General features: G+C 51.5%; 1 protein-coding gene across 1 annotated transcript; it reads right to left on the reverse strand.

Moving 5' to 3' along the window:
• Window positions 1-4,777: 4,777 nt before the first annotated feature.
• Window positions 4,778-13,734, reverse strand: KCNS1 (potassium voltage-gated channel modifier subfamily S member 1). The gene is made up of 3 exons (XM_013985402.3): window positions 13,137-13,734; window positions 9,862-10,904; window positions 4,778-7,185 (listed from the first exon to the last, which is right to left on the reverse strand). The coding sequence occupies exons 1-3, from the start codon at window positions 13,327-13,329 to the stop codon at window positions 6,715-6,717; spliced, it is 1,707 nt and encodes a 568-aa protein (XP_013840856.2). The 5' UTR covers window positions 13,330-13,734; the 3' UTR covers window positions 4,778-6,714.
• Between the last annotated feature and the right edge of the window lie 397 nt (window positions 13,735-14,131).

A 14,131-nucleotide genomic window follows, 5' to 3' on the forward strand; every position in this document is an offset into this window, starting at 1 on the left:
GTTCCCAGCCTCAGGGTCAAATTTGAGCTACAACTGCTGGCCTACGCCACAACTCACGGCAATGCCAGATCCTTAACCCATTGAGCAAGGCCAGGGGTCAAACCCACATCCTCCTGGATCCTAGTTGGGTTCATTAACCACTGAGCCACGAAGGGAACTCCCAGGCATTTTCACATCTATTATCTCACTTGATGTTAATGCTGAGATGTAGATATTTACTAGCTCAGGGCAAGTGAAGGAACAGGGTCAGAGAGGCAAAGAAATCCAACCAAAACCACACAGCTAGCTCCTGGCGGCAGAGATTCGAGCCCAAGTCTCTCTGGCTTTAGGGCCCATATTCTTTTCTCTGCACCACATGGTAACCCTCACAGTATCCCATCATATGCAGATAATTTTCCTAACTCCCCACCTGAGAATGAAGCCAAGGCAGGAAGGTAGAGCAGAGAGAGCAGCAGGGAGAGAAGAGCTGATGACCTCAGCTGAACCTCCGGACCCCTGTACATAAGCCACCTGGTTGATTTTCTGTCATTTGTACCTGAAAGACTCCTCACCAATCCAAGCTGGAGAGAAGGTAGGCGAGGGCTTTGGGTTCTAGCCTGGTTGGAGGTTGGAGGTTGGTCCTGAGATGAGTTTCTTGGAGATCAGCAGGTCCCATCCGAGGTCATGCAACCAGTAAGTGGCAGGGCCAGCATCTGGATCCAGGTCTGACTCAGAGAACAAGCTGTGCACAGTCCATCCTTCTGAATGTGTGAGTTTCCTGAGGGTTCTGAACCCAGTCCTTGTAAACTAGGTCAAGCACCAGTCAGCCTCTGCCCTGGCCCTGCTTCTCATTTTGAGCAGCCGTGATTCTGAAAGACAATGTCCCTTTCATCTGAAAGGCTCCTGCCTTATGAGGTTAGCTTCTCAACTTATTCAACTTTCTGGAGAACTCTTTCCACACTCAGGCACAGGGCCTGGCTGGCCTGAATTAGGAGGGCTGGTAGCCGTCGAGGACTGTCTTAGCCAGCACCTAAGGGCTGCATCCAGAGCTGAAGGAGAGAAGAAATTCCTTTTTAAAAATATTTATTCTTATTTTTTTTGCTTTTTAGGGCCGCACCCTCTGCATATGCTGGCCTACACCACAGCCACAGCAACATGAGAGCCGAGCCGCATCTGCGACCCACGCCACAGCTCACACAATGCCAGATCCCCGACCCACTGAGCGAGGCCAGGGATTGAACCCGCGTCCTCATGGGTACTAGTTGGGATCAAAGCTGCATGCATCCTCGTGGATACTAGTTGGATTCATTTCCACTGAGCCAGAACGGGAACTCCTCTTATTTTTTAAGTATAGTTGATTTATTATGTCGTGCCAATTTTTGCTGCATAGCAAAGTGACCCAGTCATACATTCCCTTTCTTATATTATCTTCCATCATGGTCAGTCACGAGAGATTTCCTATAGCTCCCTGTGCTGTACAGTAGGACCTCAATGTGTTTGCATTCGAAATAGAATAGTTTGCATCTTCGAACCCCAAACCCCCCATCCATCCCATTCCCTCCCCTTCCCCCACCCCCTTGGCAACCAGGACTCTGCTCAATGTCTGTGAGTCTGTTTCTGTTTTGTAGATTGGTTCGTTTGGGCCATACTTCAGATTCCACATATAAGTGATATCATATGGTATTTGTCTTTCTCTTTCTGACTTAGAGAAGAAATTCTTAAGGACCCACATTTCAAAGCCACTTCTTTCAGTGGTGCCTGGGGAGTCAAGTTTGCCAGACAAAGTGATGACCATGGGATGTGATACCAACAAGTAGAGTATGGTATTAGGAATTAATCCCTGATTTTTTTTTTTATTCACCACTTTTGACTGTCTGTGGGTTGTATTTTCCTAAATCTGCCAAATAACGATTATACTATTGTATTAATTGTTGCTGTTGTCTTACAGAATTACTGTGAAACATATATGATATAAAATATGTGAAATCCCTTGTAAACTGTAGTGTGCCACAGACATGTGAAGGGTGATCCTGTTATTAGTCGATTGGTCCTTTTCCCTCTTGGGAGCCTCAAAAAGTAACTTAGGAGTCAACCAGACTCCTTACCACCTCCACCTTCCAGTGTGAACACACTATGTGGTCCTTATTTGGGCTAAAAAGCTTTCTCCACATAAACGGACTTAGGTATGACCTCCGATCACTCTGGGTCTCAGTTTTCCAATCTGTAATATGGGGCTGGGGATGGGGCAGAGTTTAAATCTGATCATCCCTAGGGAACAGTATGTCTCACTTACCAAGGAAGTACACCTGCTTCTCCCCGCCAAGGTCACTGCAAACAGGGAGAGACTATCACACAGCTCCCACCTGGAGCCCTGACACCTGTCCATTGTACTTGGCGGGCCCAGGGCCCCCGTGACTCCTGAACGTCTCAGAATGTTGCGTCTCCATTTTACAGAAGATGAAACTGAAGCCCAAGGAAGCACAGCTGCTAGAGAGACCTTGAGGAATCTGTCCAGCATTCCCTCCTCTTCTGGAAAATGCCAGACTCCCACATCAGCCCTGGGTTCATGTGATGGCTGCTGGGTCCTCACAGACCCAACTGGTTTCCAAGCAGTTGAGTGACCCAGTCACCTCTTCTGGACCTGGGCCAATCAGAGCTCTTCTGCGCATTTTTCAAACTGGATCCAGCATGGAGTTCTCTGGCAGGGGTGCTTCAAAACGTGGAATTAACTGGGAGATGCTAACTGTGTTGTCTGCCATGGGATATAGAAGTCAATCGCTGTCTGTTTCTGTCCTTCTCTCTCATTCCTGTATTCTGTTGTTGATGAAACTGAGCTGCCTAGCAACCATCATTCACCAGTGAGTGATACTGTAATAGATATTTGTTGGGTTTCACCCATCCAGGATTCCTTTCCCTCATTGTAATGAAAGCACCCCGCCTTTTCTTCAGGGAACTACGCCTCCACCATCTGTGTCCTGGTGAGACCTCCGGTGGTGGTTCCTCCAGCCCCACCCATGTGATCAGCCTGTGACCCAAACCAGTCCATTTAGATCAGTCTTTTGTGAATCTTTAGCTTGAGCGGAGTGATACATACCAGAGAGGCAGGTGTCACCAAGGCATTTTAATCGCAGTGCCCTGAAGAGGTGATTCATGGCTTCCAACTAACTTGGTTCCCATCTTGCCCTCATTCCTATCATTCTCAGAGCCTGGTTGTTTAATTTTCTTTCAATTCTCTCCACTACTTCTCTGATGCAGCTTTTTTTTTTTTTTTTGTAATTATAATTTTTAAAATAGTTGTTTCCCCAATGCAATTTTTTTTCCTGCTGTACAGCATGGTGACCCAGTTACACATACATGTACACATTCTATTTTCTCACATTATCATGCTCCATCATAAGTGACTAGACATGGTTCCCAGTGCTACACAGCAGGATCTCATTGCTAATCCATTCCAAAGGCAATAGTTTGTATCTATTAACCCCAAGCTCCCCAACCACCCCACTCCCTCCCCCTCCCCCTTGGCAACCACAAGTCTATTCTCCAAGTCCATGAGTTTCTTTTCTGTGGAAAGTTTCATTTATGCTTTATATTAGATTCCAGATATAAGTGATATCATATGGTATTTGTCTTTCTCTTTCTGACTTACTTCACTCAGTATGAGAGTCTCTAGTTCCATCCATGTTGCTGCAAAGGGCATTATTTCATTCTTTTTTATGGCTGAGTAGTATTCCATTGTGTATATATAATATATACCACATCTTCCTAATCCAATCGTCTGTCGATGGACATTTGGGTTGTTTCCATGTCTTGGCTATTGTGAATGGAGCTGCAATGAACATGCGGGTGCATGTGTCTTTTTTAAGGAAAGTTTTGTCCGGATATATGTCCAAGAGTGGGATTGCTGGGTCATATGGTAGTTCTGTGTATAGATTTCTAAGGTATCTCCATACTGATCTCCATAGTGGTCGTACCAGCTTACATTCCCACCAACAGTGCAGGAGGGTTCCCTCTTCTCCACCCCCTCTCCAGCATTTGTTATTTGTGGACTTGTTAATGATGCCCATTCTGACTGGTGTAAGGTGGTATCTCATGGTGGTTTTGATTTGCACTTCTCTAATAATCAGTGATGTTGAGGATTTTTCCATGTGCTTGTTGGCCATCTGATGCAGTCATTTTTTGCTTAAATTTTCTAGAGTTTGATTCTGTTGCTTGCAACCAAAGACCTCTAACTGATACAGAGACTGGAATTAGAGTGGTGACAGGCAACACATCCTCCATAACTGGGCTGTCATGGGGCAAAACACAGTGAGGCCACTGCTCATGCTCTAGGCTGGGACACCAGCAGACCATGGGAAACAGGGGTGAAGGGCTATTTCCTGTTATTACTTGTTATCAACTGACCACCGAGGATCTGGTTCTCAGAGAAGGGGTAGCTTCTTGTTATCATTTGACAACCCAGGATCTGAACACAGCCACCCCCACAGCCAGGTACACTTCAATTTTTTTTTCTTTTGTCTATTTACAGCTGCACTCATGGCCTGTGGAAGGTCTCAGGCTCAGGATCAAATCAGAGCCACAGCCACCAGCCTATGCCACAGCCACAGCAATACAGGATCCAAGCCACATCTGCAACCTATGCCACAGCTTGTGACAACACTGGATCCTTAACCCACTGAGGGAGGCCAGGGATCAAACCTGCATCCTGGGGATACTAAGGAGTCAGGTTCTTAACCCCACCAAGCTAGAAGGAGAATTCCATGTCACACTTCAATTTGAAGGAGGTAAGGAAAGCCCAGGCTGTGGGATGGAGTGCTTTATTTCTAACTGTACAGAATATAACATAAAGAGAAAGTCAACAAACAAGTCCAACTATAATGGGAGGGGCAGAAAATAAGGTATAGAGTGTTTCTATGGCCACAGTGAAAGAATCTCTTATGACTTTCGGTTGGGCTGAATGCCAAAGGCATTCAAATTAAAAAAAAATACTAAAAATACTGTTCAGCCAAACAAAACACATCTGCAGGCCACACGTGAGGCCTCAGCTTCCAAAAGATCTTTGCTAAATGAGTGTGTGAAGAATTTACAAGGAAGTCATTTTAAAATCCTCCAGAAAGCAAGGAGGTAGAGGGAGGCAGAACTGAAAGGACCTTCTTTTCAGTCTTGCTCTGCCACCTTTTTTTTTTTAATATACAAATATTCCCACTGAGTTGATTTATTTATTTATCTTGGCTGCGCCCACATGACAACATCAAGTCCTCAACTGCTAGGCCACCAGGGAACACTCTCGTCTCTGCCATCTTGAGAACAAAGTCTCCCCCTGGCCATTTGCTCTTCCTCCTCGGTGCTCGGCACACAGCAGGTGGTACGAATTGGTAGATCCACTCAACATTTACTAAACACCTGTTCTGCACCAAGCCGGCTTCAACCAGACAGTGTTTTCCATCTTGGAGCTCAGTACAGTGGGACAGACCAGAGCCACCATCTGGTAATGACGGTACGGGGCTGGGCATCCTGGCCGCCATATGTGCAAAGAGCTGTGGGAACCCTTCCCTCCCAACTTTCTCAGCAAGCATAGCGAGGATTCAGCAGATGAGTATAAGACATGTGGCCCCAGCAAGGATGGGAGGGCTGGACCTGGCCAAAAGGAACAGGAGTCTCAAGCATTTGCCTGGATGATAACCAAGGCAGGGCTGGAGGTCTGCATTGTGGCCAGAAGGGACCTGCCACGGACAGACTGGGGGGATCCAGGAAGGGGGGGCTCGATGTCCACGTGTGACAGCTCCTTGCTACCAATATTTCAGAACTGGCACCCCTGCTCCATTTGGCTTTCAGGTCCCTGGGGGGCACAGACTGGGACCATTTGATAGATGGGCTGAAATCTGGAGATGGAGTAGGCCCTAGCATGGGTTGGTCTAGACCTCAGGCCTTAGGCCAGGGCCCCTTCAGACTTTCTGTATCTTAAGCCAGCCCTGGGAGGAAGCCTCACGGCTATGGTTTATCACGTCTTCCCCACCCGCTAAGGAGCCAGCCCTCTCTTCCCTCCTCCCAGACCTCATCTTTGAAAGCTGACTCCCGTTGGAAGCTCCCAGAAAAGAATCATCGCTGAAGTCCAGGGATCTGACATCTGAATCCCCCATACAGGCCTTTCCCTAGCTCTAACAGAAGGTTCTAACCCTATAAACCGACTCTGGGGATCCATGAACTCCCTTAAACCACAAGCAAACTTTGTGAGGGTAGAAGAAGGACCAGTGGAAGGAATGTTGGCCTCTGCAGACCAACAAGCCAGGATTCTAATCTTGGTTCCACCACTTCTAATTGTGTGACATTTGGGCAGGTCACTGTACCTCTCTGAGCCTCAGTTTCCTCATCTGTGAAATGGGGATAATTCACATCCTCCAACACAGGGCCAGTGTGACATGGCTAACAGATAGGAGATGTTCAGGAATTGTTAGCATCCTTTTGACTTTCCCTCTTTGGCTCATGCCTGTGTCGTGGGTGGCTTGGAGGTTCATTTATAAAGGTCTCTGGGTTGCTCCCCAGGCTCATAGAATCTAGGCTAACACTAGGCTGCCCTGCATCTTTGAAGGAAAGGACCCAGCCTCCCGTGCCATTTTTGAGGCCAGAATGAATGATCTTGCGAGGTGATGCTACCAGGGAGAACTTAAGCAGCGCAGGAATCTCTGCTCCATTTCAGCTGAATGTAGGGGGTGGGAGTGGGGGCATGGAGCCCTGGTTTTAATAAACCTGAGAGTTTGGAGGCCCTTTGGAGGCCTGGGCCCCCAGGTCTTCAGATCTTCCTTCCTGGGAGGTCTCACGGGATGTCTCCAGAGATGCCTCTGACACCTCATCAATGCTGCTCAGCAAATCCTCAAACTCCCGGTGGTCGCTGTTGCGCACGGCGGCCTCCAGAGCCTTCTGGCGCCGGTAGAAGTGGGAGAACTTGTTGAAGATGATGGTGATGGGGAGTGCCACCACCAGGATGCCCCCCAGGATGCAGCCTGAGGCTGCCAGCTTGCCAGCCACCGTCACTGGGACCACATCCCCGTAGCCCACGGTGGTCATGCTCACTGTGCCCCACCACCAGCAGGCTGGGATCGTGTCAAAGCCCACATCCTCCTCCTTCTCGGCTGTGTAGGCCACGCCGGAGAACACGGACACCCCCACGGCAAGGTACAGCAGCAGGATGCCCACCTCACGGTAGCTGTGCTGGAAGAGAATGCAGGATGCCAAGTCAGAGCAGGCTGGGCTTACACACCCGGTCCAGGGCATATGGGGACACTGAGGCCCAGAGAGTAGCAGCGGTAGGTCCAAAGACACACAGCACAGCAGAGCTGGTGCCAAGACCCAGCTCTCCTGCCTGCAAACTACAATCTTTCAACTACAACAGCCAGCAAATTGCCCTGGGATTGAACACAGGCCTGACTTCTATGACCAAGGTGCCTGCCTGCTAAACTGCAGCTCTTTCTTCTGACGCTGGGGGCACTGGTGGTACCAGCCAGTTAATGGAAAGCTCAGGATTTTTATACCATTGTGGAGCCAAGCGACAACCCCAGTTTATATTCCACAAGGCCAAGAGCCGGTTTCGTGTCCTTTGACTGGTCTATCCCATTTCTGATAAGTACAAAAATATTTTCTGCCTCTCAAGGAAGCTGAGATGATACGGGATGCACCTGCCCACTGAAGGCATTGGTTCTCAAATATGGCAATTATGCCTCCCCCCTCCCCCACCAGGAGACACGTGGTAAGGTCAGGAGACTTTTTTGGCCATCACAGCCGGGACTGGTGTGCTACTGGCCTCTAGCGGGCAGGGGCCAGGGATGCCGCTAAACATCCTACGGTGCACAGGACAGCCTCCCTCCCCTCGACAAGACATAATCTGAGCCCCCAAGGTCAACAGTGTCAAGGCTGAGCACCCCTGGTCTGGAAGAGGGCCTCCCCGACTGTAATGTGCGGAGAAGTCACATAGGGGGAACCCAACTGAGTAGGTCTGGGATAGGGCCAGAGATTTTTAGCAAGCTCCCAGGCAATGAGAAAGCTGCTGCTGGCCAGGGGCCTCGCTTTGAGTGGCAAGGCTCTCGTCCAGAGTCTTACGCCAACGTCTTGGACCCTGCAGCTTCGATCGATACTCTTCTTCCTGGCAGAAAAAGCTAGTAACATCAGGCCCTGGCTCCCTGCGTGGTGGACACAAGGCAGAGTTCTGGGGCGGATCTTCCCTGGAGAGATGCTGAGTTCAGAGGGTCTGGCTAATGGAAGTCTTGTACTTGCCCAGGCTTTTTTTTTTTTTTTTTTTTAAGGGCTGAACCTGCCGCAATGGAAGTTCCCAGGCTAAGGGTTGAATTGGAGCTGTAGCTGCCAGCCTACCCCCCAGCCACAGCAATACAGGATCCAAGCCTCGTCTGCAACCTACACTGCAGCTCATGGCAACGCGGGATCCTTAACCCACTGGGCGAGGCCAGGGATCCAACCCATGTCCTCATGGATACTGTCAGGTTTGTTAGCACTGAGGTATGATGGCAACTCCATGCCCAGACATTCTGCCCAGGTCACACTGCCCGCATCCAGCATCCTGGCTGCCCTGCTGGGAGGGCATGAGGAAAGCTTTCCTGAGCCAAGGGTGCAAGGGCTTTTCGAGTAACTTTTTAGGGATTCTTAACAGAATTTTAGGAGAAAGAGCTGAGGTCTTCTTCTCTGGTCTGTACCACTCACTCATTGAGGAACATGACAAGTCCTGTCACCTCCTGGAGCCTCAGTTTCCACATCTGTAAAGTAGTGACCAAAAAAAAAAAAAAAAATACTTGCCTCTGGAGTTCCCACTGTGGCTCAGTGGGTTAAGAACCCGATTAACATCCATAAGGATGCAGGTTTGATCCCTGGCCTCACTCAATAGATTAACAATCTGGTGTTGCCATGAGCTGCAGTGTAGGCAGCAGATGCTGCTCAGATCTGGTGTTACTGTGGCTCTGGCGTAGGCCGGAGCTGCAGCTCTGATTCGACTCCTAGCCTGAGAACTTCCATTTGCCAAAGGTGAGGCACTTAAAAGAAAAAACAAACAAACAAACAAACAAAAACTTGCCCCTGTTTACAACTCTCCTAGGGTCTCCTATTGCCACAGGATAAATCCACGATTGTGGGCCAAAAAGTCCATGGCCCTTCAGTACCTTGCCCGCTCACCTCCCTCACTGCGTCAGTGGCAGACCCTTTTCCTCCCTGGACTTCTCCCAGCATCATCCTTTCCCCTCTCTGGGGCCTTCATCCAAGCTGTTCACAGCCCCTTCCTCCCTAAACCAGGCTAATTTCACCCCCTGGAGGGTAAGCTTGCCAGGGTTTCACCCCCAGTGCAGGGCCTAACACAGGGCAGGTGCTCAGTAAGTTGCAACCAGGCTTTTAAAAGCCAACCCTCCAACCTCCACTTCTTCGTCTACAGGAAGGAAATAAATAATGGCACCTTCCTGAGGATGAAATCGATAATGCATATGAAATTGGCACAGAGTTAGCATTCAGTTAAGTGTGAGTTCTGGAGCCACTGCTGGATTTAGCTTATTAAGGGTGACCCGTGACACCTGTGCTCCCTGATAAAGCCAGCACAAAGGCTCGGCGAAGCCAGGGAGCATCCTGCTTTGCATATTTTTGTGAGGTTTGACAGATAAACCCAAAGTGACCTTGGTCTCGGTTTGGTTTGGGAAAGAAAGACAAACAAAGCTCTGCCTCAATTTTCAGTTTCGCTGCTGGGAAAGAGAGATAACAGAAAGCCCTTCCTACCTACTGAGCTATTGGGAAGGCTGGACTGCACGTGAAATGCAAACCTGGTGTCTAGCCCTGCTAACCTGCCCCATGGTTACACCCGCGTCCCAGCAACCCCCAACCCGGCCTCAGAGCTCTTACCTTGAGCGTGGCGCCCAGGGAGCGCAGCCCAGTGGAGTGGCGCGCCAACTTGAGTACGCGGAAGATGCGCATGAGACGGAACACCTGCACCACTTTGCCCAGGTCGCCCAGCTCCTCGCCGCTTGCACCGCCTCGGTCTCGGAGCGCCGCGCCGGCCAGCAGCGTGAGATAGAAGGGCAACACCGACACAATGTCAATGAGGTTGAGCGGGTGGCAGAAGAAGTTGCGCGTACTGGGCGCCAGCAGGAGGCGCGACGACACCTCGAAGCTGAACCAGGCGATGCAGAAGTACTCGAGGCGCCGCAGCACCGGGTCATCGCGCACGCCCTCCGCGCCGCGGCCCGCGGCCACCGCCGCCACAGCGGCTGCCGCCTCGCGGGCCTGGTACTCGGGCAGGCTGTGGATGCACATGGCGGCGATGGAGGCGAGCACCACGCCGATGGAGACGCAGCTAAAGAGCTTGCTGGGCAGCGAATAGCCCGGGTTCTCCATGGTGAGCCACAGGCGGCGGCGCAGGCGGCCGCAGCGCGCCGCGCCGTAGCGCGCCAGCTCGCGCTGCACGTCGGAGATCTCGTCCGGGCACGGGTCCACGCTGCTGGGCGTGTCACTGTCCTCGTCCCAGGCGCGCGGCCGCACCACGCGCCGCTCCAGGTAGCGCGCGCGGCAGCACGTGGCCAGGGCGCTCTCGCCCAGGCCCCAGTAGTCGGCCTCCTGGCCGAAGGCGAAGACGCACAGCTCGTCGAGGACGTGCAGGTGGCCGGTGCGGTAGAAGTGCAGCAGGCCCAGGAAGAAGCCCGGGTGCCGGTCAAAGTAGAACTCGCGCGCCGCCGCGTCGTAGTCATCGCACAGGCGTCGTGCCTGCTCCTCGGACGCCGCAGCCTGCAGGCGACCCAGCCGCGTGCCCGGGAAGCGCGCCAGGGCGCGTGCGCTCAGCCGCCGCCGCACGCCGCCCACGTTCACGCGCAGAGCCTCGTCACTTCGCCGCCAAGGGACCCGGGTGCCGGGTCCTGGGGATTCGCTCACCATGGCTGCGGTGCACCGGCCTGCGGACACAAGACGGGCGTGCTGAAGTGGCAGGGGTGGAGGTCCCCGGACCTCCCTTCCACGAAGATCACGTTTAAATCCCTGCTCCATCCACCAGCCGGGGGTACTGGAGGATCTGTGTGAAGTGTCTGGTATGCCCTAGGTGCCCAGTACCCGTCAAGCGCCCCCTGGCCTCAAGAGTTAGGCTTGGGTTTGAATGTCCCTCACTCCCCTCCTGGAGGCGGGGAGGGGGGGGCGGGGGGTGCTTGGCCAAATCCCTGGGCCTCCCCTGTCCCCATTTCATTTACGGAGCATGACTGCTGAGGTGTACCTTGGAGGATTATGGAAGCTGTTGAATGGCAGGATGTCTTGGCACCTGGTTGGTGCTCGTCTAGGCTATCTCCTTGCCCAAATTTGGATTTTTGTATACCATAGGCTTACTATGGGATCTTGGACAAGCCAGCACTCGGAACCTCAGTGTCCCCATCTGCACAATGGGATAGTAATGTTTACCACCAAGGATTGTTGGGAGAATCGCTTAGACTGGAAGTTCTTAAAGTGTGTCCCCTGGACTAGCAGCTTTACCACCACCTGGGAAAGACGCATGTTCTCCGCCTGATCTGGATTTGCTGGGGACAGGGGCCAGCAGTCTGGGTTTCAGCAAGCTTGGAAGGTGATTCTGATGCCCAGACAAGATTGAGAGCCATTGGCTTAGACTATTTAAGACATCTTTAGAGTCACACTGAATTTTGGCCCTCTTGTGTGATCATAAGCAAGGCATGTCAGCGCTCTGAACTTCTGCCAAAGGAAAATAAAAATATCCATCTCCAAGGGTGGTGAAAAAGATTAAGTGACCAAATGTCGTCAAAGGAGTGTAAATAAATCACACTCCCGGAAGTCAGGCAGACCTGGATGTCTCGCCACCCTTGGTGCACCTGGAGCCTTGAGGAAGAAGATACTTTTCTCTGGGTTTCAGTTTCTGGCGCAGACAATAGCACCTGCTGGGAAGGCAGGCTGGAGGGTGAAGGTAGGTTATGGATGTGCTCGGCCTTAAAGGATACGCAGGAAATGTTAGATCTTCCACTGCTCACTGTCTCCAAGCTCTGCAGGACCTGAGGGCCAGTGGCTCACCTCCTGACCCTCAGTCATCTCACCTGCACTGTGGGTTCAGTCATGCCGGTGTCCCAGAGTGCATGCGGGCCTGAGTGTATCAAGCATCTGGCCCAGTGCCTGGCAGGGACCCAGCAGAGTGCCCTTCGCTTACCTGGGCTTGGTGTTTAAACGGGTCGGGGTTTTGACCTTAGCTCTGTCACTTGTGTGAACTCCAGCCAGTCTCCTCCAGCTCTGAGTTTTGACTCTCTAATCTGCAGAATGTGGGTAACAGTACTTCCGGAGAAAGGTTATTGTGAGTGTGTGTGCAAAGCCCCCGGAATACAGTAGGCACTCAAATATTCATCTCTTGCACTTCTCTCATCAGACCTGCCTTCAAATTCTGAGTCTACCACTTAGAAACTGTGGACCTTGGGCAGAATCATTCCCCTCTCTGAGCTTTGGTTTCTTCATCTTAAACTGGGAAACAGCTGGTTTTCCTTGAGAAGTTTTGAGGCTTAAATGAAGCCAGATGTTTATCACCAGCATAGTCTCTGCCCATAATTTGTGCCCAATAAATACAAACGTGGTGCAGTTCCTACCCTCCTACCAGGACTTGGCATCAAAGGATGGAGTTTCTAATCCAGTTCCACCGCCCATTAGCTGCATGACTGTGGGCAAATTCTGTTGTCTTTTTTTCTGAAACTCACCTTCCTGCTTTTTGAAACCCGATGATTAATTCACTGAAACTTTCTCTGACAAGCCTCTGAATATCAGTAAGAAAGATTAAGTGATTTGCTCAAAATGACCCAACTAGCTCATGGCACAGATGAGGTCGGAAACTAGACTTTTTGATTCAAGACTCTATCCACACACATTTATTTTGAGCACCTACTGTGCACTAGTCACTTCGCTGGGCTCCACACTCATTTCACTGGGTTTAATTCCTTCACCAACCCTGGCTGGGAGGTTTTCGAATCCCATTGTACAGGTGAGAAACAAGATAGCCCCCAAAGGCAGTCATCCTACATGGCTCCCTCCTTGGGGGGGTTTTAGATCGGGCACTTGGGCACCGGGAACCCAGGGTAGCCTGGCCTCCCACTGTCGCAGCCCCTGACCCTTCCCCAGACCACGCCCCCTTGCCCACCCAGGAGGTCCCTTACCTGTGGTGGCCTCTCCAGCACGCCTGCCGGCCTCGTGGTCCTCCCCAAAGGCAACGAGGCAGGGGAGCTGCCGACCGCGTAGCCCAGCGCCCCGCTGTCTCTGCCCTGCGCCCCACTGAGGTTCTTTGCTGTCGGAGGCCCTGCTGTCCCCTCCCTCCCCCTCTTCCTCCGTCCCCCGCGGCTGAGGCTTCATCGATCGCTGGCTGCCGGGGGAGGGAGGGAGGCCTCGGGCAGCCGGAGGTGGAGGCGGTGGTTTCTATTCCTGACTCAGTTAGGGAAAAGGGGGTGTATCTGGAGACAGGGCCCAGAGCTGGGGCATCCCCCCAAGTCAGGGACCAGGGGATGAGGGATAACTTAGGGGTGGGGCGGGGTCCCTCGAGAAAGGAATTTCAGCCAGAGCTTCTCTGACAAAGGAACAACAACAACAGCAGCAGTAATAATACTTCCTTAATTGAGGCCTTGGTATGGGCCAGGCCCTCTCCTTCAGGTGACTTTTCTGAGCTGGTCCTGACACAAACGACAGGGACAGAGTCGTCTGTTCCTCATTTTACAGGTGAGGCCAGTCACTTGTTCAGGGCACTCAGCTTCCACGATTGCCACCGGGAAATCTTGGAACAGCTGAAGCCTAAAACTGATCAAAACCCCTACCTCCACCCCACCTGGGACCAAATAATTCAGTGTCCTCACCTGCCCCAGGATTCCTGATTTGTCCTTCCAAGTGGTGGTGAAGGTAAGAGAAAAGTGTACCAAAGAGCTTTGTCAAGGTTGTGTAACCCACAAGCATTTATTGAGCGCCTACTGCGTGCCTGGTTGGGGAGAGGGTCCCTGGAGATCAGGACCTGGGTACAAGAAAGGATTCCTCCTTTGCAAGGATGGATTGTTATTAACAATAATGGCTTATTTCTTGAGCATTTACCTTGGGGCCAGTATTCTCCAGGCCTCTTCTCTTAAACTGCAAATACATCTGTGGCGTAGGTGTTGTTATTATTCCAATC

This window comes from Sus scrofa, chromosome 17 (assembly GCF_054392235.1).
Source record: "Sus scrofa isolate SSC_HxYL_T2T_F1_AM1 chromosome 17, Sscrofa_HxYL_maternal_Yorkshire_Landrace_v2.0, whole genome shotgun sequence".
NCBI lineage: Eukaryota > Metazoa > Chordata > Mammalia > Artiodactyla > Suidae > Sus > Sus scrofa.